This window comes from Rhynchophorus ferrugineus, unplaced genomic scaffold, assembly GCF_030347505.1.
Source record: "Rhynchophorus ferrugineus isolate W39M unplaced genomic scaffold, kcgeb_rfMv2 rfM4, whole genome shotgun sequence".
Taxonomy (NCBI): domain Eukaryota; kingdom Metazoa; phylum Arthropoda; class Insecta; order Coleoptera; family Curculionidae; genus Rhynchophorus; species Rhynchophorus ferrugineus.
In genome coordinates this window covers 38,465,488-38,492,075 of record NW_027472583.1, presented here as the reverse complement: position 1 = coordinate 38,492,075, position 26,588 = coordinate 38,465,488, and the positions used below count along the sequence as shown (strand labels likewise).

At 31.3% G+C, this 26,588-nt stretch overlaps 1 protein-coding gene and 1 long non-coding RNA gene across 2 annotated transcripts in view; one reads left to right on the top strand and one right to left on the bottom strand.

The window, feature by feature from the left end:
- Chsy (Chondroitin sulfate synthase) overlaps positions 1–26,588 on the bottom strand; it is a 157,069-nt gene that overhangs the window by 19,640 nt on the left and 110,841 nt on the right. The window contains exon 4 of the mRNA XM_076401947.1: positions 22,454–22,594. Within this exon, the coding sequence (XP_076258062.1) occupies positions 22,454–22,594 (141 nt within the window). The remainder of the gene's footprint in view (positions 1–22,453; positions 22,595–26,588) is intronic.
- Positions 629–2,166, top strand: LOC143194818 (uncharacterized). The gene is made up of 2 exons (XR_013005391.1): positions 629–1,435; positions 1,906–2,166. It is a non-coding gene; the product is annotated as an uncharacterized LOC143194818 (long non-coding RNA).

Below are 26,588 nucleotides of genomic sequence, written 5' to 3'. Positions count from 1 at the left end.
TTGCACGGGCATAAAATATATATGCCTATGTCACTCAATGAAAACATGATTAAAATCGATCCAGTATTTTTGGTTCATTCATTACTGCCCTTGGCCTGCACGCATTAAATTTGGAGTAAAACAATTCTTCTTCCCCTATACTTACTATGAAGATTTCCTGCTATCTTTGGAATATCTAAATTCATACAATTTTTATTACATTACACATTTTTAAACGCAAATTTTAAATTTGTAATATCTCCGAAAATATTTGTTTAATTTACATGCTGTAAGGAACCATATTGATCTATATTAATTGCACACTGTATTTAAGGTACTTAATTCGATAAGGATTAATGCCGTATTGCTTAAAATAGCTTCGTAAATAAGCCATTTTCTCACGTAAAAAGTAAACAATAAAAATGGTTAATGTGGGTTATCCCTAAAAGATAAACATATACCATCGCGGACTTTTTGTAGACCTTTTTATGGTGTACAATACTGTAGTACATTAATTTGATCTAACTCGTAGGGTTAGACAGCGTTTTTGCTAATTGCTAAATAAGCCTAAAAAATAGGTTAATTTACGACATCACGTTAGAAACCTCTAAAATTAGCAATGTTGCCTTAGTATATTATGCATGTATTATACATATAAACCTTCCTCTTGAATCACTCTATCTATTGAAAAAAACCGCATCAAAATCCGTTGCGTAGTTTTAAAGATTTAAGCGCACATAGGGATATAGGGACAGAAAAGGCGACTTTGTTTTATACTATGTAGTGATAGTTAACACAAGATCCGTTTGTGAAGGAATTGTAAATTTAGATTTAAGTAAGTATGTGAAATCCATATACTGTGGGTCCTTTAACAGGATGAATTCATCTTTGGCCATATGTGTCATAGGAAAACGATGTCTAATTTATTTGGTTTCTGTACATCTATGTATACAACACTTCGATCGAGAATGCGTTATCATGTGTAGATAAAGAACACCTATACATTTATATTTACTCTATGATCTTCACTAAAAATGATGACTTTCAAATATACAGAGAAATATATTGAAAACCTTTTAACTTAATTTAAGGGAAGATAATATATCTATATAAATTTGCTCATGTTTTCGATTACTCAACTTACGATTAGGAGCTTTCGTTTTTTATTAACATTCTATTACTAGTCGTTCCTAACTCAGTCGTCTTAGTCGTTTCCTTACTAAACGACTAAGACTTATTGACCCTTGCTTAGTCTCTAATAAAATAAAATAAAAGTTAGTAGCCCTTTTCAGTGATTTTGCCATTTAGTACACTTTATGTTTTAGGTTTGGTTCTTTTGAGTATGTGTTCTAGAGTTGTAACACTTCGGTGTTAACGTGGGAATGGAGTTTTTCCTCATGTCTTGTTGAGAATCTTTTAATTGCCTCTATAATAGTTGGAATCCGAAGGTTTCAGTGTAAGTAATTATTTCTATAATATCTGGATACATCCACAATAGTTTTCATGACTATTCCGAAATATTTGTTTTATGTTAATATTACTTCTCGTAGAACATCTTCATAATTGAATTCCATAGATCCATATAGGTTTTAGTATTCGCTAATACAGCGGCAACTTATATTTTAAATTTTCTTCCAAATAACCAATATATTTTTTTAATTTTAATTCTTCTTTTCCTTTCTTTTTGATTGGCCAAATAGGATAATAATGTCGATTTAATATTTATATGTATATGAATAACATAGTGTGGTTGTAGACGAATTGAATACGCATTTATTTACTCTTGATAACTTTTATTCTCTATTACTTGCCTGTTGCAGTTTTCTTGAAATTTCTCTATACTTCACTACTTCTATACTCTGTATTTACTTCATTGAACAATGCGATTTTATAAGCTGTGAACAGTGTGAATAATGTTTTTTACAGCCTGGTTGTAACACACACATGACAAACAGAAGTTTCAAAAATTTCGAACAATACTTACGGACAGGCAATGTATGAATCCAAATGAATTGAAGTCAAATAAAGTAAAAGAAACTAAGCGGAGATCCAGTTTAAGAATTTATGGAAAAACTTAATATGTTAAAGTAAGTCTGAATACAGTTATTATAAAGTAATTGATGAAGTATTGCAATTGCATTATAAGTTTTTGTAAGACTGTTATTAAAATAAACTTGAATATTACAATTTGTTGTGTTTTTTTTTGTTATAGTTAATCAACTATGTAAAATGAATATTCTGGTAGCCCTGTGAAATATATTTGCATCTGTATCTTCAAATTATCATCATAAAATTTTTCAGTAGGCTTGTCGTCGGTACAATTTTGATTTATCTTATCAAACACAGGGCATTTGACTTCAATAATACTATACTCACAGTTAGCAAGTACTTAGATTGTGCTATTATTAGGTGCACTTTAGAGTTATTAACTGCACTTATTTTTGCCACGTATTATAGTGTACTGCACGTATATAACTGTATGTACTGTTTCCTGCTTACCACATTACATAATTAATGTGCCAGGAATACTCACTCACTTCAATTCTATAAAATTTTAGTCTAGAATTCTTTTTGAAATTATTATTTCAGTTACAGTCATATAAGACAGTCACTATACAAATCGATCGATTCTGGACAAATTTAGGTATCACAAAAACCAATTTTTTAACCGCGAAATATAAGATAGATTAACCAAAGAATCAAAGGGCGTTAAAAAGTTCAAATGTTGGAATACGAAATGATCAGTGATGTCAATGTTTCGTAGAGCTTCTGATTGGTGTTTCTCTTAACATGACATTTTGAAATTGCATGCTTTTATTTCCGTGTAAAATCTTAGTAATCCCATTTTTAATTTTAAAATAATGGTTTTTTTTAATATTTTTAAAGTCTCCTTTTTACCAACGACGGTTTATCTGGACTGGACCTACAGTATAACGTTGGCTCCTACTACGGTCCTCGGCATTAGACCTACCGACCGGCGATTGACCAACCCAAAATGCATCCGGTCTTACCTAGCCTGGTTACCGGCGTGACTGGGATCATTTGCCTTGTCGGATTATCTTGCATGCCCATGCACCAGCAAGATTCGAACCCGCGACTGTCGCAACAGTAGGAGAACCGTCCTGTCGCCTTTACCAATGCGTCAAACAAGCCGTCTTAAAATAATTGTAGTTTAAAAATCTCTCTATAATATGTTATTATTATAAATCAATATTAGTGTGACTCTATTAGTGATCTAACCTATTGCGAGCATACAGGCTAAAAAACATATCAAGTATGATCATAAGATATAAAGTAATTCAACAACTATTTCTTATTTTATAAATCGAGAGTGGTAAATTACGAACACGAACGTCAATAAAACACAACAAGAAAATAATATCGTTTTCTAGGCCGTAGTATATTATCGTATTAGCCGGCCATTATTATGTTAAATTGCCTCTAAAATAGTTCTCAATTATCCTGTGCAAAAGGCGAATCACGCTATTTTCAGGTTGATATAATACATTTATTATTATTGAATTACAACAAATTTAGAACTGATCCTATATTTAACCAACATTAATTTTAGCGTGACGCTCATTCGTGGATGCGTCGTTCATTTTGTGGTGATGTAACCACATCGCCCAACCACGCGAACCACACATTGTGGTAAAAGCGCTCAAGTAATTAAACGGTTTAAAATACTAAAATTCAGTTAAAATCTTTATATATTAATCGGCTTAGCGAAAATGTTGCCTCCCTTTTTGAGGAAACTGGAAGCACCGACAGGCTTGAAATTTGGCACGGTTAAAGATTATACGGAGGACGAATTTTTTAGTTTTGTGTAATATGCCCTACAAATACGTAAATTCCAATAAAACGAAATACGACCAAATCAAGCAACCAGAAATAGTCGTCAGATCTGATCTGACATATACGAGGGTGCTTCAAATATGATGGAGACAAACGCTGTAGATGGCGCGCATGTATTTTTTGAAGGTCGTGGCTTAAATATGTGACAGCTGGGTCCCTTACGAACAGTGTAACGCGCGTGCTACGACCATGAGTGAACGTCGAGTGCCGACCGCCGTAGCACAACGCATTGTCATTAGTTTTTTAGTGTAGGAAGGCGTTAAAAAGACGGAAATTTTTCTGCGTTTGCGAAATGAGTTCGGTAGTGAGTGCCTGTGTAGGGCTGCCGTGTTTAAATGTCTCAAAGCATTCAAGGATGGCCGCGAAACCGTCGAGAATGAGCCGCATGATCGTCGACCGCGAATCAGCATCACACCAGATAACATTCGTCGCGTAGAACAAGTCATTTTGGAGGACCGTAGGATGAATGTTCGAGACATTTCGGCTGAACTCGGCATCAGTATTGGTAGTGTAGAGTCTATCATCCACGAATATCTTAAATATCGCAAAATACCGCCGCGATGGGTTCCTACAACTCTTGAACTTCGGACAAAAATTTACGCGGTTGAAAGTTTGTCACCGCTTGCTGATGCGATACGAAGCAGAGGGGGGCGATTTTTTAACGCGAATCTTCACTACAGGCGAGACATGTGTATAATATTACACTTCTGAAAGCAAGATGTCGTCTAAAGAGTGAAGGAAGAAGGAGGAACAGGCGCCAGTCAAAGCGAAGACAACCAGGTCCACGGGTAAGGTTATGTGTACGGTGTTACGGGACCGGCGGGGCGTACTGTACGTCGATTTCCTGCGCACCCAACGTACCATTAATGCTGCATGCTACTCTAACCTTCTGAAAACACACGTGAAACCCGCTTATCGCTCGAGACGGAGGAGCATTCCAGCACAAAGTGCAATTCTTCTCCAGGATAACACGCGCCCTCATATCGCGCGTCTCACGCTCGGTACAATATCGGAATTAGGATTGGAGGTACTGGAACACCCCCCGCGTACAGTTCGGATTTATCACCCTGCGACTACCACATGTTTGGACCAATGAAAGAAGCCCTCGCAGGTCAAATATTCAACACCGACGACGAGGTAGAGGAGTTTATGCGCATCTTACATGCATACCGGCATCAAAAAACTTCCGGAAAGATGGATAAAATGCGTAACTAGTGAGGGGAAATACCTAGAAAAACTGTAAATTTTTTCAATAGTAAATAAACGTGTCAGAGTGATTGTCTCGATCATATTTGAACCACCCTCGTAACATATAAACCAATATTTTACTCTTTTTTATTGGACCTGGTCGATCTTCTGTCCGCTGTCAGATTGTTCGCAGTTTCTGTTGTACGTAAATCGACTTCAATGTAGTGTAGTTTTACGTTGTGGCATAAATTTGGCAGCACTGTACCGCAAAATGCTGGCTTGCTGTTAAAAAAGTCTTGTATTTGAAACGATATTAACACGGAAAGTGAGTGAATAAGGATTTTATTTAATTTTAAGCAGTGTTTAAGATTTTTTATTAGTTGTGGTTATTTCCGTATTGTTGGACCTATTAAAGAGTTATGGTAGTTACGATTTAACGATTAAGAAACGTATGCACATATAAAGTTACATTTTACATTATTTGTAGGGGCAAGAAATTAAAGTGTCCCTTCTACCGGAAAGTACATTTAGCTGTGATAGAAAAACACGACATATAGGAAAATTTCATCCTATTATAAATTAACAAATAACAAGTTCCAGAATAACAAGAATCGTCTGTGCTCTCTTTACAAGGTATTTAAGTTTTCGCAAGCAGCTTTTTCACATTCATAATATAAACATCAATCACTACATTTTTAATTTTAAGAATTTCAATCGACTTCATATATGGTGAATAGTAGTAATGAACTGATAGTAACTGATAAGATTCTGGAGACATATCAGATCATTGTATTAAAAGTAATTGTAACATTTATTCAGATTTTTCTGTACATTTTATTGGTATTAACTTTTAATCCACTTCAGGTTTCATTAGCAATAAATACATTAATTTGTGCATCAAGAGTTAAAATTAATGTTTTAATTTCACATTTGTTTGTTGGTTTTTAGTTCTCATGTGAGGCACAAGGCAAAATAGAAAGCAGTTGACAAATTAAAGATGGCTAATGGTGAGATTCCATATTATATAACATAATGGTTTGAATTAAATAAATTTACTGATAGAAAAAAATATGACAGCTACTAAAGATTGACTAATGGAACAAATAAGTAAAAAGCCATGCACCTAAATGAGAACCTAAATGGAACACATGGGACAAATAGAAAAAGAATGAAATATTAGATAATTAGATTAACGCAATACAATATGTAGTTATATGACAAATTTATTATTTGAACCTGTTATCAATTATTTTAGTTATTTCGTTTATATACTTAAATTTTGAGCAGTCAATAGTTCATTATTGACGATTATAACACATTATTTTAATATAATTTCTATATTGTAGAAAATAAAGTGCCTAATTGTATTATTTATTGTTTTAATTAATATACAAATGTGTATTACTTGATTTAAAATTTCATGTTTATGATTATAACATAAAAGTAAATAAAAATCATATATACTTATATTTGATGTTCTGATGTTGTAGTTCTGAAAATAAGCTTACTTATGATACTTTTGTTATAATGTTCAGTGATTCACTTATTTAAGCTTTGTTTTAAATTAGATTTAATTAAATGCCTTTTAAAAAAAGGTTAGTGAGTGTTAGTTCTGAAGATAGTTTGCAAGTATTTTAATATACAGATTAACCTTGTGATTTATAAATTAACTGCCTATTAATCATTTTGTAGCCCCACTCGCATATTCGTTATTAACTTGAAATTTTTCACATATAACTGGATCTGAAACTGGATCTCTTCAAGCAATCATTCATTTCATCAGCTGCTATTGATCTGGGAATGATTGATAGCGTTTGGTGAAAATCTCCTCCCAATAGAATCCGCGTACCTGCCAGAGGATTGAGGATTAGCATACATTCATCCCAAATTACTATTTAACAATTCTGTAGCACTTTCATTATTGATGGTGTTTTAGTGATAGATCTATTGTGTGCAAATTCAATCCCAGAACTTTTTTTCGGTTCATTTATGTATTAATTTATGTTAACTTGTTTATTCAATAGAATTGTTGAATTTGCCAAACGGTTAAATTAAGTCCCTTTATACTCATAAGCTAATTTCAAAAAAACATCAGTCGGTTAATGTTTTGTCAACTATTTTCTGTGTTGCTCTCTTGATATTATGAGATTTAAATAAGAAAGACTTTTCCGTGAACTTTTTTATATTTTTCGTACAAGCCTTGTTTTACAATAACGAATACTATACGAATAAATAATACTATACTATATATAACTTTGCAGTGATTCTGAAATTGTTGAAATATCGGCGATTAACTTTTAACCGACTTCAAATAAGGAGGAGGTTCTATTTCTGGCTGTATATATATTTTTTATGTATATTCGCCGATTTCTCCGTCAATTATGGACTGATTTTCAAAATTCTTTTTTTATTCGAAAATGTGCACTTCCGAGGTGGTCCCATTGGATCCAAATCCAAATTAAGATATGTTGAAAGGAAGGGGGGAAATCGAAGGAAGCACTCAAATTTCAAAGGCACGTACAAAGTCGTGATATATTTTTTTATCTAAAATAATAAGATTTTTGTTTATAATGTTATTGCTGAACTGATTTGAGGAAAAATCGGAAGTATTTCAGTGTAAAAGCCATTCAGTCTGCTTTTTAAGCAAAAACTATATCATATGAAACGTTGTAGAAATATTGCTGACAACTGTTTCTATGGTGCAACAGTTAAAACGTTAAGCTCACACGCGAAGGTCGCGGATTCGATCCCCAACGGGGGCAGTAGCGTCTTGTGTTCTAATTTGGTTGTAAAATTTGTCAAATCACCCAGTTAAGTCAATATCATTCAAAAATATTTTTTATTTATATAGATTTGTTGGCACATTTTATTTTCCTTTCATAGCTTGTTCCTTGTTCCTTATTTAATTGATTAATTTGAATTTGCTCTCTTATTTCTTTGCGTTATTCTTGTTTCTTTTCTTCGTTGTTATTTTATATTTTTCTTCACTCATAGTTCTTTAAATTTCCATTCCTTCCCATTTAAGATCAAGTTCTTATCTGCAATTTTTGCTCCAATTCTTTGGCTTGTCTCATTGCTTTTAATAAATATGGTTTTCATAATTCATTAATCTATCTTATTGTATCATTTGAAAACTCATATTACATATGTTTTTAGTTATAGTCAAATTTTTTTGAATAATAACATATATTTAGGTAACAAATGTACACGCTCCCCCTCCTAATGCTTCACAATATGCTTCGCTTATTATTATTACAATTAATTTTAATGCTCTTATATTTTTCTTAGTACATCGAACCTATATCGCTAGATGGACAGTAATTATTCCTAAATTTAGTCTATTTTATTTACGGTGCGTCTCTTATTTTAATCAGATTGGATAATAACAGGGTTTTCTATTATTTGTGAGTCGAATTTGAAACAAGCTGTGTATGAACCTCTAATGAAATTAATTTTTTTTAATTGAAATACATTGTCTATGCCATAATATATGGAATATTAACCCGTTTAAATATCCGTTGTTGTTTCTCACGGAAACACTTCATCTAAAAATACGCCTTGTCGTTAAAGATGATTTCTGGGTCAAAAATGAGGTCCTAATGAGCACTCATTTTGATAATAAAGCTTTATTATTTGGATGTGCTGCTCAATCGTGTAATTTGCTATTGGTGACAGAATAATAAGCTACAGGTTACACAGACGTTGCGAAAACTTGTACGCTTGTTCACATGCCGTATTTCATCTTAGTATATTGTTACTGTCAGTTATCGGTATTGTCTGTGATCGTTATTTAACTCCATTGTTATTGTCTAACATTAATATTATCAATGTCATTATTTATCTGTACTATTAACCTTCAATATTATTGCTTATAAGTACTATTACATGTCCGTACTATTGTTTATAAATATCTATTGGTATAATTGTTTATAAGTATTGTAAATGTAAAATTTTAATACTAACTGTCAGTACTATCAAATTTCATTAATATCTGATATTAAGAATATCTGTTATGATAATTACAAATTCATGATTTCGCACGCATAAAATTAGTTTTGTTTAATTATTATGTTTGTAAGCAGCTTTATCCAGCACTATCCAGTTTTCATGCCCAAAGACAAAAGTTAGTTACGCCAGTCAAGAAAGTGGTGGTGAAACTTGGCTCCTACAAGTTATTTAAAAAAGAAAAAACTGTCCAGTGAGTGTATTCTCGGATTTCATTAAATATTTCTATGCTTGACTTACTGAAACAACAATATTGTCAAAATATTATTACATATTATTTTCTGCAAAGAGTAACACAAATAAAATACAAATTTTTCAGAACAAAGTTCTGAAAGGTATTGTGGGCGCACCCAAATACTATAGGACTGATTACCTACATCGAGACCTTCAGATACCCAGTCAGTCAAGAAATCAAGAGAATTGCAAAGGGGCATGAGGAAAGACTCCATTCTCATACGAATATTGAAATATTGCAACTTTTGGATACCACCAGAACAGGACACAGACTCAAAAGAATCAAACCATCTGATCTTGTGTAGTGTTGTGTAGTGAAGTGCATATATTAAAAAATTCAGCAGTGACATGTATAAACATTATTTCATCAGGGACTGAGTTAGGGCCGATGGGTCCTCCTAGTTATATACCTAGATTTAAGTTAGCATAAAGACAAATTGTAGGTTAAACGGAAACGACTAGTAACAATGTATTAATTAAATAATAAAAAACAAAGTATTTAAAACGATAGGAAAAAACCAGGTTGGGACATATGTTTTTTGTTGTCCAGATATTTATTAAAACAAATAGGAAAAATCTAATAACATAACATCAACCCTGGGACGATGTTTCAATAACTTAACTTTACTTTTAAGTTTATTTTCTGTAAATCTTCTATATTTATTTAATGTTTTTCTTCATTCTTCAGATGCCAAAGAGAAAGCGGTGGGATTTTGAAGCGATAAAAAATCTGTTGCATCTGTACGAACCATAGAAATGGATTATAAGAGCATACTCTGCGTATGGTACACGCCCAAAAATTTCCGTGCTTCTGCCAACATTTGGATGGCAGTGGCCACGCTATATTGTTTACCATCATTACCACTTTTTTAGGTTAATGTTATGTTTACATTATTCTTCAGTTAGTGTACGTAATTATTTCTTACTTCTGATATTGTAGATATTTGAAAAGATTAACAAAAGTTAAGAGTTTAGATTTTATAGTATTTTTAGTTTAATCTATGTTTACAATGTTTTTCAATTAGTTTATATAATTATTTACTAATTAATAAGGACAATTTGCAGTATGAATCAAAATCAGAAAAATATTATTACATATATAATATAATTTTGTTATAATTTGATATGAAAATAGAATTTGTTTGAAGATTATAGTAAAGATAAGAATGAAAAATGGCCATACGTTGACATTTCTGATATCACAGATATATGAAAATATTAACAAAATAGACAAGGTCATATCAAAGGATATTTAAAATAATGTTAATGTAATATATAGTTAACAGAAATAAAGTGTGTAAAATAAATTGAAAACATTAGATTTAAAACTTAGTGATTGATTATTTCTTTTGGCTTACATAGCCGTCCAGAACAGAAATAATATATTAAAACAACATGAATGCTGAACTACTCGATGGATCTTCTCCATGCGCCAATGGTGAGCGCCATCCGTCAGGCTACATCTGGTACAATGGTGTATATATAATCTGCTTCCCCCTTTATTCAACTGATCATATGCAGCCTTTGAATTTTATTATCCTATGAATGCAGCCTATGAATTTTAAATATATTATATATATTTATATATATATACATATATATATATATATATATATATATATATATATATATATAATTCAGAATTATTTGACAAATCATCCACTACGAGGTATTTCTCACTACCAAATTAGAGAAATATTTCGAAAACGTTATGCAAAAGCTTATAAAATTGATACAACAGTAAACTGATTTGAGGAAACGGAAATATTTCCACTTCAAACATTTTCGTTAACTAACTTGTTCTTTATTCAACCGATGCAAACATAACATCTTTGATAAATGACGTCTCATCACCGTCTAGTCCGCAGATAAGGCAAGCCTAACTAGATCTATTCCATTGTCATAAAAATAAAACAAAATAGCAAGAAACAACAGAAATAAAAAGGCAAGCGATAAAAGAAACAGTCTGAAGAACATCTGATGAAGACACGTTATTGGTCTGTATTAACGAAGAAGATAGCGAAAATATGATACGTATTCTTTTGTTTATAACCATACTTTTCACAATGGCATGCTAAAATAAACCATCTTGTGAATCATTTTTCGACGGCACGTGCAGTGTTCTTTTCCTAAAAAGCAATGTTTTCTACTAAAATAATATGTACCGTCTAAGCGTTTTTAAAAGAGTATGAACCAGCTGGTACCAAAGTTATGGTCTAACAGTAAAAATAAACAAAGTTATGATAAGGAAATATTGAAAATACGAATAATATTCAAATTCAATTCGTTTGAAGATTATTGTAACTCTTATGTGTATACACCTTATTTAGTATTCTATCTATAGATTCCTGAAGATATTTCAAACATCTACAATTCTATATTCTACACCAGAAGATATATTCAGTCCCAAGAGAAAAGATGTCAAAAGATGAAAAGAAGTCATGCGCAATTTCAATTTTTTTACGAAATTCGCCCCGAATGCTCCGCCCTAACGTCGCAATAACTCTACCTCATCAGTTCAGCACGAGCTAACGGTATAATAAAACATTGTTTCGCCGCTGTTTAAAAATTTAGATACGTATAATAGTATTTTTTATTAACCCAGCCCTAATTTGGGTTAATAAAAAATACTATTATACGTATCTAAATTTTGTAAAAAAGTGTAACAATATATTTTATTTATAGGATGTTAGTTTACTTTTATGTTTTCCAATTGATTAACTGTTTGTAATGTAATTCTTGTAAAGTACCAGGTCAAGTTTATGTCGATGAAGAATTGCGAACATGGCTTATCACTATGGTCCTAAATGTTGGCTAGCCCATATTCAAGTACTAGTACTTAGGCTAGACATCTGTTTGTAGTGTTGGTTTATTTTACTTTTTCAGAACGCCACCAACAAAATCAAAAGAATCAAGGAAAAATTGGGATGTAGAATAAATGGTTAAAGCCATACAAATGGTTCCCCAGAAGAGGGAATTATGGGTACCCTAAAAGCAGCGAAAAGTTTCCAATTACCAAGAACGACTTTGCGACGCTTAATCTGGAAAGTTGAGCTTACTCCAGAAGAAGCGGCTGCCACAACATTAGGCAGGGAAACAGTGTTAGATATATAGTTGGAAAATGATTTAATGGAACATGCTTTGACGTTATACTTGACGATGGAAAATGTTATGGATTGACAAGGGCTGATGAGAATGGTAGTAATAACAACTTGCAAAGTCAATTCTGTGAATCTGATATAATAGTTAAAACATGGTTAAGGCTATTTCTGAAAGTCAGAAAGCCTACAAAGCCTACTAAATCCTAGCAACCTTGATGAATCCGGTCTAACAGTTGTACAAAGTAGTATTCCAGAAGTAATTTGACACCGAGGAAAGAGGCAAATAGCCCAACTCCATGCCATACTTCAATGCAACTGGTCATTTTGTACCTCCGTTTATAATTTTCCCAAGAAAAAATATAAGAGATCCCAACTGATGAGAGAGGGTGTCTCTTGGCGCTAAAGGAGTTACATATCTGTCTGGCTGGATTAAAATGAATATTTTTACAGATTGCTTCAAACACTTAATTATACTATATAATATATTATATAATATACTTATTATAAAATATACACACTCAATACTAGAATCAACAGTTCTACTAATATTAGATGGACACTTTAGCCACATCACGAACACTAATGTAATAAACCTGACTAGAGAAAATAATGTTGATATAATGTTTTTGACGCCATACATAAGTTGCAGCCTTTAGACAAAACATTTATGGGATTATTAAAAGTTTACTATAGTGAAGATATACGCATCTGGGTCAGAAATTACAACAGAGCACTGAGACCTTTTGACATTGTGGAAATATTCGGAAAAGCTTATATAGAAATTCAAACTAGTGAAATTGCGGCAAATAGACGCTTCGAAACAAACAGCTATCAAAGATGGTTGCACAGATATTACTCCAACAAAATTATCGTCAGATACCAATCGCAGATCGCCCTTTTCAATTTTGCCTTCAATGTTTAATAGTAACGATTTGATTTCCACTGAAACATCAGCTTCAAGATCTGGATCTGAAACAGAAAATGCTGCTCCCTTTGGACCTTCAACTTTCAATTGTAACTTACAAAACATAAGCGTCTACATTTGGAGCTAGACGAGAACCTACACAAGGTGGCAAACCATCGTCTTTCAGAATTAATCGTAGTAGCCTAGTAGCTCCTTATGATATAAGTCCTATACCAAAATCATACAAAAGTCAAATATGGGTAAAATAACTGCTGTGGCTTTTGACCTTAATAAAAAAACAAGAACAAAATTGAGAATAAAAATAAAATTAAAAACAGGAAAGGCAAACAATAGAAAAAAAGTCTAGAAATAAGAAAACAAAAAAAAAGCTGAAGAGGAATAACTTTTTTTTCACAAAAACACAAGAATAAAACTCTGGGTTAAACGCTTGATGTGTGGGCTCTGGGCACATAATGACTGTGCAGGATCAGAATTTAACACTTCAATATGTGATTTTTACAAGTAATATAATTAATTTCGTAGAATTAAGTTATTTGATATCTTATTAGATAAACATTATATGAATATTATTTTCTTAGGAGATATTTAAGTTTACATTTATATCCCATATTTGAGTCACAGTTCCGTATTAAGCATCGATTTTGCAAAGGTTATCAAAACGAATAAAATAAAAATGTTATTGTATTATCTAAAAATATATGACTGTAATATTACGCTAATAAAATGTTTATTTTTAAATAGTTTTTTACTTTTGACCCAACAAAATGGTAGTCTATATTTAGTTATTTTCCATTAAATGAATTAATGGACCTAATATTCACTAATATTTATTATGTTACTTGTATATTTTTTGCAAAAAATGAATTTGGCCACTGTGCCTTATCATTTATTTTTGATATTTTTTTTTGTTTAGCATATTACAATTTTTATTTTACGCTCCTCTTTCAATTTAAATTTTGCCCTACATATGGTGTGTTAATAATTTTAAGAAAGCGGATGATGAGGTGATTTCAAGAGGATGAATGGTACGTGATGTACAGAAATATATAAACTGAAACGCAAAATAATAATGGAACTGTTTAATTTTTTTACAACATTCATAACAATACCAAACAAATTAGAGCTTTTTTTCTCACAAAAAATTAAAATCTTTGTTATAACCAAAAGTAAACATTTCCAGTACATACTGCAACTTTCAAGTTATTCATACTCTGAATTTGGCGCACTGTTTGATGTTTCGAGAGCGATATCCCCGATTGTTGGAAATATTTATCATCTTTTTTCAGCGCGCATTATTTGATCTTTCACTACACGCAAGCATCCTCGAATTTTTATCGGAATTTTCGTATTGCGAATAATGCGGATCATGTTGAATTTGAATTTTATGGTTTTTCAAGGTTTCGGGTATTTTTAGAAATTCCGCTACGATACTCATTTTTTATTCAGTCAACGGAATATTTTTTTAACATTAATTGCATTAATTTGGTTAATACGATACTTTAAATTGTTATGTTAATATTGTTATTTCAATATTTTTCTAGATAAATATAAAAAGGTGATATATTAGAGATTACCTTTTTGTTTAAACCTAATGTTTAAACGAAGTTCTAATTCGATGCTCTTGTTATCCACTTATTAATAGAATTTTTGTTCCGTTAATTCTTAGATTTATCTATAGGAAATTTAAACCCGTTAACATTAAAATAAAACAACAAATTGCAGATAAGCTCAATTTGATTAAATTGTCATCTATTCAAATATAAATCACTTGATATTTCTGATATATGAACACCAAATAAACATCATTCAGGATATATATCAAATATTGCTTGCTTAGATATAAATTGAATATCCTTTAAAATGTTTGATATACAATAAAACTTACAATTTAAAAGATAGCAGAATAGCAATGAAACGTAATTTGAGTAAATAATAAGAAATTGCCGGCTTTGTTGCCGCAGTGCTAAAGGCGACAGGACGGTCCACCTACTGCTGTGATAGTCGCGGGTTCGAATCCTGGCTATTTTTGTGATATTGTTTAATATTTGTGATTGTCCTAGATAAGAGCGCAAAATCCGACAAGGAAAATGATCCCAGTAATACCTGTAACCAGGTTGGATAAGACCGGATGTCTTTCGGGATGACATCTAAGTTGGCCAATCGCCAGTCGGCAGGCTTAATGCGGAGGACTATGGTTCTCGGAGTCCACGTTAAACAGAAGGTCCAGTCTAGATAAACCGTTGTTGGTAAAATGGAGACCTTAAAACTATATAACAAAAAAGAAGAAATTGGTACCCAGACCTAAACAGATAAAGTCAGAAAATAGACTACCATTAATATACAATTTAAAGGAATCTATAATGTAATGAAATACATATTGAGATAATAACAAAAATGTGGTAAGCAGATGAATTCTAGGTAAACAGAAAAATGCCTAAAATATACCATTGATATACAATTTAAAATAAATCAAATTAGATTACTTTCTAGTTTGGGTAAATAACGAAAAGAAAATAAGTGGTGTCCATATCTATAAATTAGCAGCTGAATGAATTAAGTTAAAAATCACTCTTCATAATTTAATTTACTTAATTATTCTGAACAGACCTGTAGAAATCTATGATATATAAGGAAAATTATATACTCAAGGAAAATACGACCCAGATAAGTATAAGGATGCCTGGAATTACAAATCATGATTTCGTCACCATTTAAATTTCAAAACAATGCAGAAGTTAAGAAAGTCTAACAATACTTGTGAAGTCTCAGTTTCACTGTCACAAATGTTGTTTAGTACAAGGGGAAATGCTTTTCTTACCCACTGCTGACATCGACTAGCATCAATCGATACAATTTTTTGATTGCATATTGAAAGCAATTCTAGTGAACATATCAAGCTTATTTCTTTTAAAATTCGATATAGCGAGAAACAAACCAGACCTATGGAATTACAGATATCGATAAAATGCCTACCAAAACAGTAAACCAAGCCTCTGGCAAGGTTTGGCATACCTGACTAATCAAAATCTTCAGCAAAGCTACAATGTGCAGGTCAATGGAACATGACCAGTTTCCTTCTTTTGAAGAGTTACGAAGAAGAACTTCCAGAAATTGGGTGAATTCATGGGTTGCCTCCAAATAATACAATCGATGTGGAATCCGCGTGAAAAAATATGGAGATGTGACGATAAAGATGTTCGAAACTGAGAATTTAGAAATCTATATTTCAATACTACCAATATTATGGGATCAAATAGCAATCCAAGTATTTGGATATTGTTTGACACACACTTTGTAAATAAAATAATTGTTATTTTTAGTGGAATAATTTAAACATAAAAGAAACATATAAAAAACCCAATCCGTCCGTAATCCAAACAAACTAGGCCAGACAATATTGGATGACACATCATATATCCGATCCTATATGCCAGACGACATATTTTGGCTGCACATTGTCTGCAGGCGTTTATGATTAACAGATGGTCTTCCAGGAAATGTATCTTTATGAATTCCAGTAACGGACTAAATATTAACAAGTTCACCAGTTCAAATATTCATAAACGTTATAAATCTCTACCATTGAATAATAGCGGAAATTAAGATAAAAATAGTTATGATATAAAATTCAAGTAACTGTAATAATAATAATTTAGATTTTTTAAAGTAATATCTAATTCGATGACCTTTCAAAATATGATTGCATTTAGATCATTAGTCAATGAGTTACAGTTGATTCAGTGGGGCTAATTAACGGCATTTCATGCATTGGTATGATGACTAATTTTGAAAAACCATTTTATAATATTATAATTTATTTAAAGTTTCTTAAAAATATATTATTTCTGCAGATATGTTTTTTCTTAAACTCTTTCCTTTCTTAAGATTTTAGCATTTGTTTAACTTTTTAACTCTTCTTAAGATAAAAATAGTTATGATATAAAATTCAAGTAACTGTAATAATAATAATTTAAATTTTTTAAAGTAATATCCAATTCGATGACCTCTCAAAATATGATTGCATTTATATCATTAGTCAATGAATTACAGTTGATTCAGTGGGGCTAATTAACGGCATTTCATGCATTGATATGATGACTAATTTTGAAAAACCATTTTATAATATTATAATTTATTTAATGTTTCTTAAAAATATATTATTTCTGCAGATATGTTTTTTCTTTAACTCTTTCCTTTATTAAGATTTTAGCATTTGTTTAACTTTTTAACTCTTCTTTCTTTTTTTTTTTTAATTTAAGATCATAGAAACTAGGAATGCCGATTATTTGGAACTTTTTCGAAAAATGTATTAATATATTATTACTAGTCGTTAATTACTACTCAGTAATTTATAGGTTAAAACTAGGTACTTATCTAGGAAAACCTATTAGCTATTAGTCCCTAATAAAGTAAAAATTAGTGGCACTTTTCAATGTATTTACCATTTAGTGCACTTTACTACAAAACTACATAAGATCGCGTGGTTTACTACTCTTTAGTCCAAAACTTACACAACTTCAGTGCTCAAATGGGAGTACAATATTTCCCCTTGTTTTGTTGCGAATCTCCTAATTTTCTCTATGACTATAATTAAGCACAGGAATTCGAGGGTATCGATGTTATTAATTGTTCCTGTGGTATGTGTATGTATCCACAATACTTTTCAGGACTTCACGTAAAACACCTCCATAACTGAATTCCCCAACTCTATTCAGGTTTTAATATTTGCTTGTAAAGTAGCAAATTAGGTCTTCTTCCAAATAAATACATTACAACGTATTTTCTGTATTGTAATTCGAGTTTTTTTTTATATGCTCATTCCAGTGAAGTTTTGTATCAAGATTCATCCCAAGGTACTGGTATAGGATAATAATATTTTTCAATTTACTCTCGTTGACTCTTACTCTCTATGCCTTGGTCCACTTATTTATATTATTACTTGCGTGTTGCAATTTTCTGGTTTCTTCTTTGATATTGCCTCCAATATCCAAGTATCGTAGTCATCAGCAAATGTCATAGTAACATTTTCTATTTGAGAAATATACCTTGCGATACACCTACTTTTGATTCTTTCATTGTTGTGATAAAAATATCTATATTTTTGTTGACTAATATTTTTAATATTTTCTATATTCTTAAAGTTCTAAATCTATTCTTCTAAAGTAATTCTGCAGATTAATATTATTATAGATATATTAAGGATATTTTTTAAACATTACAAAAAGTATCAATAGTAGAATATATCGAATAGATATATTTTTAAACTATGAATGTAATATATAGCCCACGGACTAAGGTGGTTTTTAACGCTTAGATATTTCGTAATTGGTATAGAATTTTTTTTACGATAAGGTCCTTTTTAGTTCATCAGTTAGTATAATATACTTATTGCATTCGTAACTCAACACTGACATAATTTGCTTTGTTTGGTGTCAAAAAATTGACGGTTTGCTGTAATTTCTGGTTTATTTTATCACATAAATTATCAGTCTCGACCTAAATATTAAATTAAATAAATTTTTAAAAACTCATTAATCCTATTTTATTAGATAAACACAATATTTTTAGGATAATTAATTATTGTAATCATCCCTAATAATTAAATATTTTATAAATGTAATATTTATCCTTGTTATGATGATAATGATATTTCATTGTTCTCTTCTTCCTCCAACATCCTACATATTATTATAATTACTGATATTAAAAGTCCTAAATATTACTTTTTACTGAATCTGTTGCAAAGAAATTGTCTATAGATGAATATTGTGTTTTGGGTTTTAAGCCTGACTTCCTTGGTAGGAAGACCGGAAAGTAAATTATTTAAGTAAGTTTCCGCTTGACTGGAAGACTATTTTAAAATATTAATATATTAATTAATTTATTACTTCCTCACAAAAATCGATCAGCCAATAAATAACCGGACAAAGCTATAAAAACAGGGTTTTTTTATAATTCTATATGTTAATTAATTTTTGTGTAGTAGATTAACTTACAGCTATAAAAATATAAAAAATATATTTTGTTTAGAGTAAAATTGGCGACAGAATTAATGAACCGTTAATTATCATCAATAATTTATTATTAAAAATTACAATAGCAAGGACTAAAATGGGTGATAAAATAACAGATATAAATATAACATATTCATGTATTCTGCAGATTAAAACGGAATGTAGAAATTAAACCAAGTCGGCATACGACAGTCGAACTTAGGCAGTGATATATTCCAAAAAAAACATGTCCATTGATTTCATCTATATATTTCATCTATATTTCGAGGTAGTACTGATAACCTAGCTAAAATGAGAGTGATACAGCTTTTGTATAAATATAATTTAATTAAATCATTGCATCAAAATATAAGGAATTTAAAGGAAACCTTGGAAGATCTTGGGCCTACCACTATTATCCTGAATGAAAACAAAAGGCTCAAGAGTGGCGTAAATAATGTTATTCAGTTCCAAAGAAAATCCTGTCATTTCAAAAATCGATTAAAAAAGTATTAACATCATTTCTTAGTAATAAACAGAATAGCTGATGTGACATCCTGCAATTTTTTTCCATATTACCATTATCATTAAAAACTCATTGAAAAATAGAAATTAAAAAAAACTTTAAATGAATAATACAGTTAAAATCATGACATAAGATGCAAATATATTACTCAAAAATGAGCAAGAGCTTCAAGCAATCCTTGATATACATAAGATATATGTCTGATATTGAAAATATATTTCACCAAACAATCCATTCTTAAATTTACAATAATACTATATAACACACTACAAAAATTATCCAGAAATCGCAGTAAAGTAGGAGTAAGTGCAGTAATAGTAAAAGAAAACATTCAACACTTCATACAAATTGGTAAGCCCACATATTCGCCAACGGACCCAGATAAGATAAGTCATTAAAAACATTTCAAGCAATTATATGCAAATTGAAGAAAATCTAAAACTAAACTCAGACCATTCACCAATTGTGCTGACTTTAAGTGAATATATCATGCATCATCATGAAAGCCAGGTAATTCCGGTCTAGTTAATATAAAAACCGACTGGATAAAATTTAGAATAACATTAGAAGAAAAAATCAGCTTGGGAGACCGGATACAAAGTGTATTTTTTGGTGGAGAAGTTGATCAAGGATATTCAGCACTGAGGGTGGCAATATATCCCAGAAATCTGAAGAAAACAAATGGTAATACACCTTAAATAGACTTAAATTTAGAATTAATATCATAAATAATAATGAGAAAGAAGTGGCATTATTTCAAGGCTAAGCAAGATAAAACTAAGTTGAATAATCCAACTGAGATATAAAATTAAACAATTAAAAAATGATATCATGAGTGAATTTGTGCGTGAACTTGATAATAATGCTAGTGTTGAGCATTCGCTGTGGGGAGCTACCAAAAATTTAAAACGTCGCGATGTTATCTAAGCCATGGATAATCAGGAGAAAGTTACAAGATTTGCAGACCATCTCGAAAAGATGTTTCAATTCTATACAGTGGATGGCATTACATCATTACCCTGAGTCGTTGGACAGGAATGGATGATAAATCTATTTGTCACTGTAATTGAAGAAAAAAAAATTTTAGCGAAAAAAGGATTCAGGTTTTGATCTTATTACCGGGAAAATGTTAAACAAGCTTCCAAGAAGATCACTAATTAAGATTATCAACCTAATAAATGCTTTATTCAGACTAGAATTTATACCACAACTGTGGAATGTGGCTGAATTAATTATAGTTTCTAAATCAGGAAAGCCACCCTATGAGGCAGCGTCATACCGGCCCATATCTTCATTGCCGACAATATCCAAATTATTTGAAAAACTTCTATTGAAAAGGATAAAACCATTCATTAAGGAAAGTCATATTATTTCGGATCATCAAATTGGTTTCAGGAAACAACATTCCTAGAATGATCAAGATAACTGACTGATATTACAGAGTCAAAGGGAAAGATGCTTATTCTAACTTAAAGAATATGCGGGTGTGTATATTCAATGAAAATGTTCTTGCTACATTCGCAGAAGATACTGCAATCCTAGCCACTGGAGATCAACCAGTGAATCAACCGAAAAGTTACAAACAACTATTGCCCAAATACAATGCCGAACCGAAAATTGGCGAATCAAAATAATTTAGTGCATATCGATTTCATAAATCAAAAAGTAGTCAAGTATAAAAGCACAGACAAATATCTTGGTATGGTCCTTAATATTAAATTTAGATGGAAGCCACATCTTAAGCAAAAATGTCAAGAAGTCGTGCTAAAGTACAAAAATGTAATAGTTATTGGGTACATATTCAGTCGTGTAATTAGTTTCCTACTTATGTTATATAATAAGCTTTTACTTTATTAAGAAGTCTTGAAACCAGTGTGGACTTAATATTGTTCAACTCTGGGGTTGTACCAGGCAAAGGTATAAAACACAAGGCATTGCGAGGTATACATCGTACATTGGTAAAGACAATCTACATAAGGACCTGAAGGTAGAAACTGTCGATCACGAAACCATCAGCACATCAATGTTGAGATTATTTAGCTCCTAGATAATAATGGCTTAGCTAGAAAATTAAAGAGAGTAAGACCATCTGATATTCAAAACAGTAACATATATGTTACGCGTAAAGTGTCTATCATAGAATAAGTACCTTGTAATTTTCAAATGGTAGCAAATTAAGATAAAAACAAATAATTTACTAGATTGCTATAATAAATAATAGAATAAAAATTATTGTCGTTTTCAGCATGCCAAAAAATATATGAAAATCAGTTGAAAATACCTAAACACTTATTTTGACGCAGAGATGTGTCTAATATTAAATTTATAATAATTACTTTTTTTAATAATCAATTCCTAAACTGTAATATGTATCAAATGACATATCATTGTAACAAATGATAAATTACTATGATTTAAATTATTATAATCGATTTATAATTATAGTACGACATTTTTACACAATGTAACGTTGTTAGATTTAGCGAAATAATAATTAACGAAATCTAACAACGACAATAACTGTTACAACACATAGGAGTCTTAAAATCGAATGAAACGGAAGTCGAACATTTTTAGAAGTTACAATCGTGGGCTTGTCTTGCCTTATTTCATATGTAAATTAACCAACAATAAGACCCATACAGACCTGCATGTAGACGTGCAGCTTATATAAATACTCAGGCTTCTTGAGAGGGTGTAAAGTTATAGCCTTGTGAACCTCTTTTTGTTTCAGATCGCCGGAATAGGCTGCCTCTCCACTGTTATTATGATAAAATATCACTTGCATCTGAAAAAGAAAATAAAATATGTAATGTATGCTTTATAATTATATTATAAACAAAAATATAGTTATATATTAAACAATATTACATAACTACAAAACTACTAGTATAATAAAAATAGGTTATTTGATCGGTAATTATCTTATTGACTTAACTATTCTACTCAAGGCGATTAACGAAAACGTTAATATCTTTGAGAAAATACAGTTACAAAAGAATGGTGCAAACGTGATCGGGCCAATTTTTTTCTATCGAGTCAATGTTTGAGGACGGGACAAGGTCAGATACTCATCAAATTTAAATAATGATAAATTGGAGACAGAGATTGGAATAAATTCCTCTTCACGTCAACTAAAAGTAACAAGTGAATATCAGTTATTTCAATCTACTTCCTTTTTTCTTTCATTTTATGAAGTGAATAGCTGTGTATTTCAGTACATATATGCCGCTCGATAAGAGATGACGCTCCTACCTTTGTATGTAGTTATTTTATGTCTTTTTTCTAATAGTTTGTGAGAACAAACCTGGTTTATAGCAGAAAAAATTTTATTTATAATGGCATATTGTTATCTGTGTCACGTAAAAAAGATATTATAAGATATATATGTAATAGTAGAATAAAATTATGAATTGTTGCAACATCCACCCTATTTTCCAGATTTAGTCTCATTCGATTTCATGCAAGAAACTGATTTTTATCGAGCCATGAGGAAGTGTATCTTGAAAACAGTCAATTTCCATCAAAGGCCTAAAATTAGTTTTAAAGGTATGCTTTTTAATTTGAAGCTTTATTGTGAAAAATCGGTATAATTTATTTTATTCAAGGCACTTTCCATATTTAAGGCAATTTACGATATGATCATGAAAAAACGATGTATTTTTGTCGTATCGTATCGTCGTATGTATCAGTTGTAGTCAATGGCGATCCCTATTCATCGAGAAAAGCCTTCAAATCATCGTCTTCAATTTTTTTTGCCCGTCCAGAACATTCTTTGTCTTCGGTGTCAAAATCACCACTTTTAAAACGTCGAAACCAGTATTCAATGTTGAAATAGATGAAGCATGGTTACCATGAGGTTCACACAGCAATCGTGTTATGTTATAAATAAATTAATATATTAACCTGCATATTCCGCTGAAAACAACTTAACAACTGAATATGGAAGGAAAATTGCTTGCGGTCATTTTATGAAAAACAGCATAGGACAAATATACCCGATATGATTTAACATACAGTAACATCATATGTTGTAAATTCTTTATATTAATGTATAGGCTCATAAATGGTCTTTACATTTTAGCCACAAAATATATATATTTCGATTTAAATATCACTAAAGCTATATACATAAAAAATAAGTTTCTATAATTCAAACATAGATCATCGATGTTTTATAATTATTAAAACATCAATTTACAAAGATAGAATAATCAGAAGCAGAAGACGAAATCGTCTTTATAACAATATATTAGTACATATCTGTAGTAGCAGTTTCATTCGATTTCAGTAGCTCGTAATGCAGTACTCCTTGCTAATCCCACCTTTATGGCGATCCATATTCCGCTTCGATATCGAAGTAGATGGTTTTTGTGGACCGTCAATCACAATACGTGTCAAAAAGAAGTTTTCTCGAAAAAAAAGTCGAAATTGCATGATAACTCAATTAGTAGCTGTGGTAGCTCTTTTCTCCCTTTTGAGATTTTTCCTATAACATCAGTTATACATGATATGTCTGGAAAAAGTTGAATGAAAAAAGATAGCTAGAATAATTGTTAAACAAAATGTTGAATATTAACGTGTGATCGAATACATTTTTCCATAAATTAAGGGAATTAAGAAATTAACCATTACAAAACTGAAAGGAAATTCACTGTTGCATACCCTTAGAGTTAAAACTATGTATATATGTTAAAAAGTAATGTCTTCAAATTTTAGCGACAAAAATATTATCCTTTTAAAGATGAGTTACCGTTACTAATTATTTAATTAAATTTAATTAGTTAAAATTAAAATTATACACGTAAAAGTTAAATTTCTGTTACTCAAACCAGACTTCCCATCATTGATGTTTTATAATTATTAAGACATCAATTTACGAAGATGGAGTAACCGGCCGAAGAAGACACGAAAGACCATAATTAGTAGGCTGTCATCAGGAGGTACTGCCATCATGTAGCTTTCTTTTTATTGGTGTTATTATAACGTGTCATTGGTATTTTAAAAATAGCTCAGCTAAGATTTCTAGACATAGATAATTATCTAAAAGAAAAAGCTGGTACTACTTTAGAAACATTCATGTACAAGATACACGTTTTTTATTATAAAGAAGGTCGCGCGTAATTTGTTAAATGTTTTTAAACTGCACCTAACTATAGGCGTTAAGAAATCAACTTTATTCTATGTAAATCCTATTGTATAGTATTGTGATATTTTTTGGCATTTAACATCAGTCATATGGATTAGAGGAAGGCGTATGTTAAATCAATTTTTCAACCGTTACTGCAATCAGAATAAAAAAACAACTACAATGGTGGTTTCTGTCGTTAATCTCAGTAAATCTCAACAACCGCTGGACTGATTTGGCTAATGTTAATTTTGAAATATTTATGAAGGTTCAGGGAAGGTTTATATGGTGAGAAACTATGGAAAAATTGTGAAGAAAATAGTAAAACAAAAATTTTAACTGCCCGACATTTTTGTTGGTTGTCCAACATTTCTGAGTGCATTCGGGAATACATATTGTGACTAAAAACTTTGAATACTGATTAAAACTACCGGCTAGTTTTATCAAAGCGCGGACAACAGCATCATTGAGCCATTCTGCAGGCGCAGTAGTCTTGTGATAAAGGAACGAGCAGCATCCCACTATAATCTGGAAAAATATCATGTTGACAACAAATTAGTTAAAGTTAAGGCAATGACAATCGTTCGTAAATATTGTAAGGCATTAAAATACATCGGTGAATCTATTGGGTTGCATTGTGCCAATGGAAAAATAAAATTTCCACAATTGGTGCCACGACCAAATCCACGCTCATTAGCTTCTAGGATGAGAAATGGTTCTTGGCCTTTGGCCTTGGCCAGATTGTATAGGCACTTTCAAGGTATTATGCCATAACGTTTTATATATCAAGGTTATGGCGTCTGTATTTTGGGATGCGCATGGAATAATTTTCATTGACTACCTTGAAAAAGGAAGGACCATCAACAGCGACTATTACATAGCCTTATTAGACCGTTTGAAGGACGAAATCGCTGAAAAACGGCCGCATTTGAAGAAAAAGAAAGTGCTTCACCAAGATAATGCATCGTGTCACAAGTCAGCGGAAGCGATGACAAAAATCCATGAATTGGGCTTCGAATTGCTTCCTCATCCATCGTATTCTCTATATCTGGTCCCCTGCAACTATTTCCTGTTCTCAGATCTCAAAAGAATGCTCGCTGGGAAAAAAAATTCGACGAATGAAGGGGTTATCGCCGAAGCTGAGGCCTATTTGGAAGCAAAGGACAAACCATACTAGAAAAATGGTTCGAAAAGTTAGAGGGTCGCTATAATCAGTGTATCACCCTTGAAGGGAATTATGTTAAATAAAAAAACTAATTTTGCCAAAAAAATGTGTTTCACAATGGTAGGCCGGAGACTTTTCATATTAACCTGTTATCTGCAGTAAGAGTTTCATTTGCTTTTAGCAGCTCGAATACAGCAGAATGCACTTCACCGTACTGATCTCACCGTATACGTAGTAAGACTTTAGAGCCATGAATATTCCGCTTCGGTATCAATGTGGATGACTTTCCTGAATTAAATTGCGACTTTGCGTTTGGAATTGTTGTAGTAAACATCAACTTTTCATGCCAGCCACAAGAAGCCACAGAAAAGTTTTCTTTTAGTCAATTTTTGTTATATGGTAGCTTTTTCAAAGCTTTTCAGTCAGTTCATTCAATTGCTAAGCTGCCTGAGAGTTTGAACTGGGTTTTAAGCCAATAAGTGTTGAAAT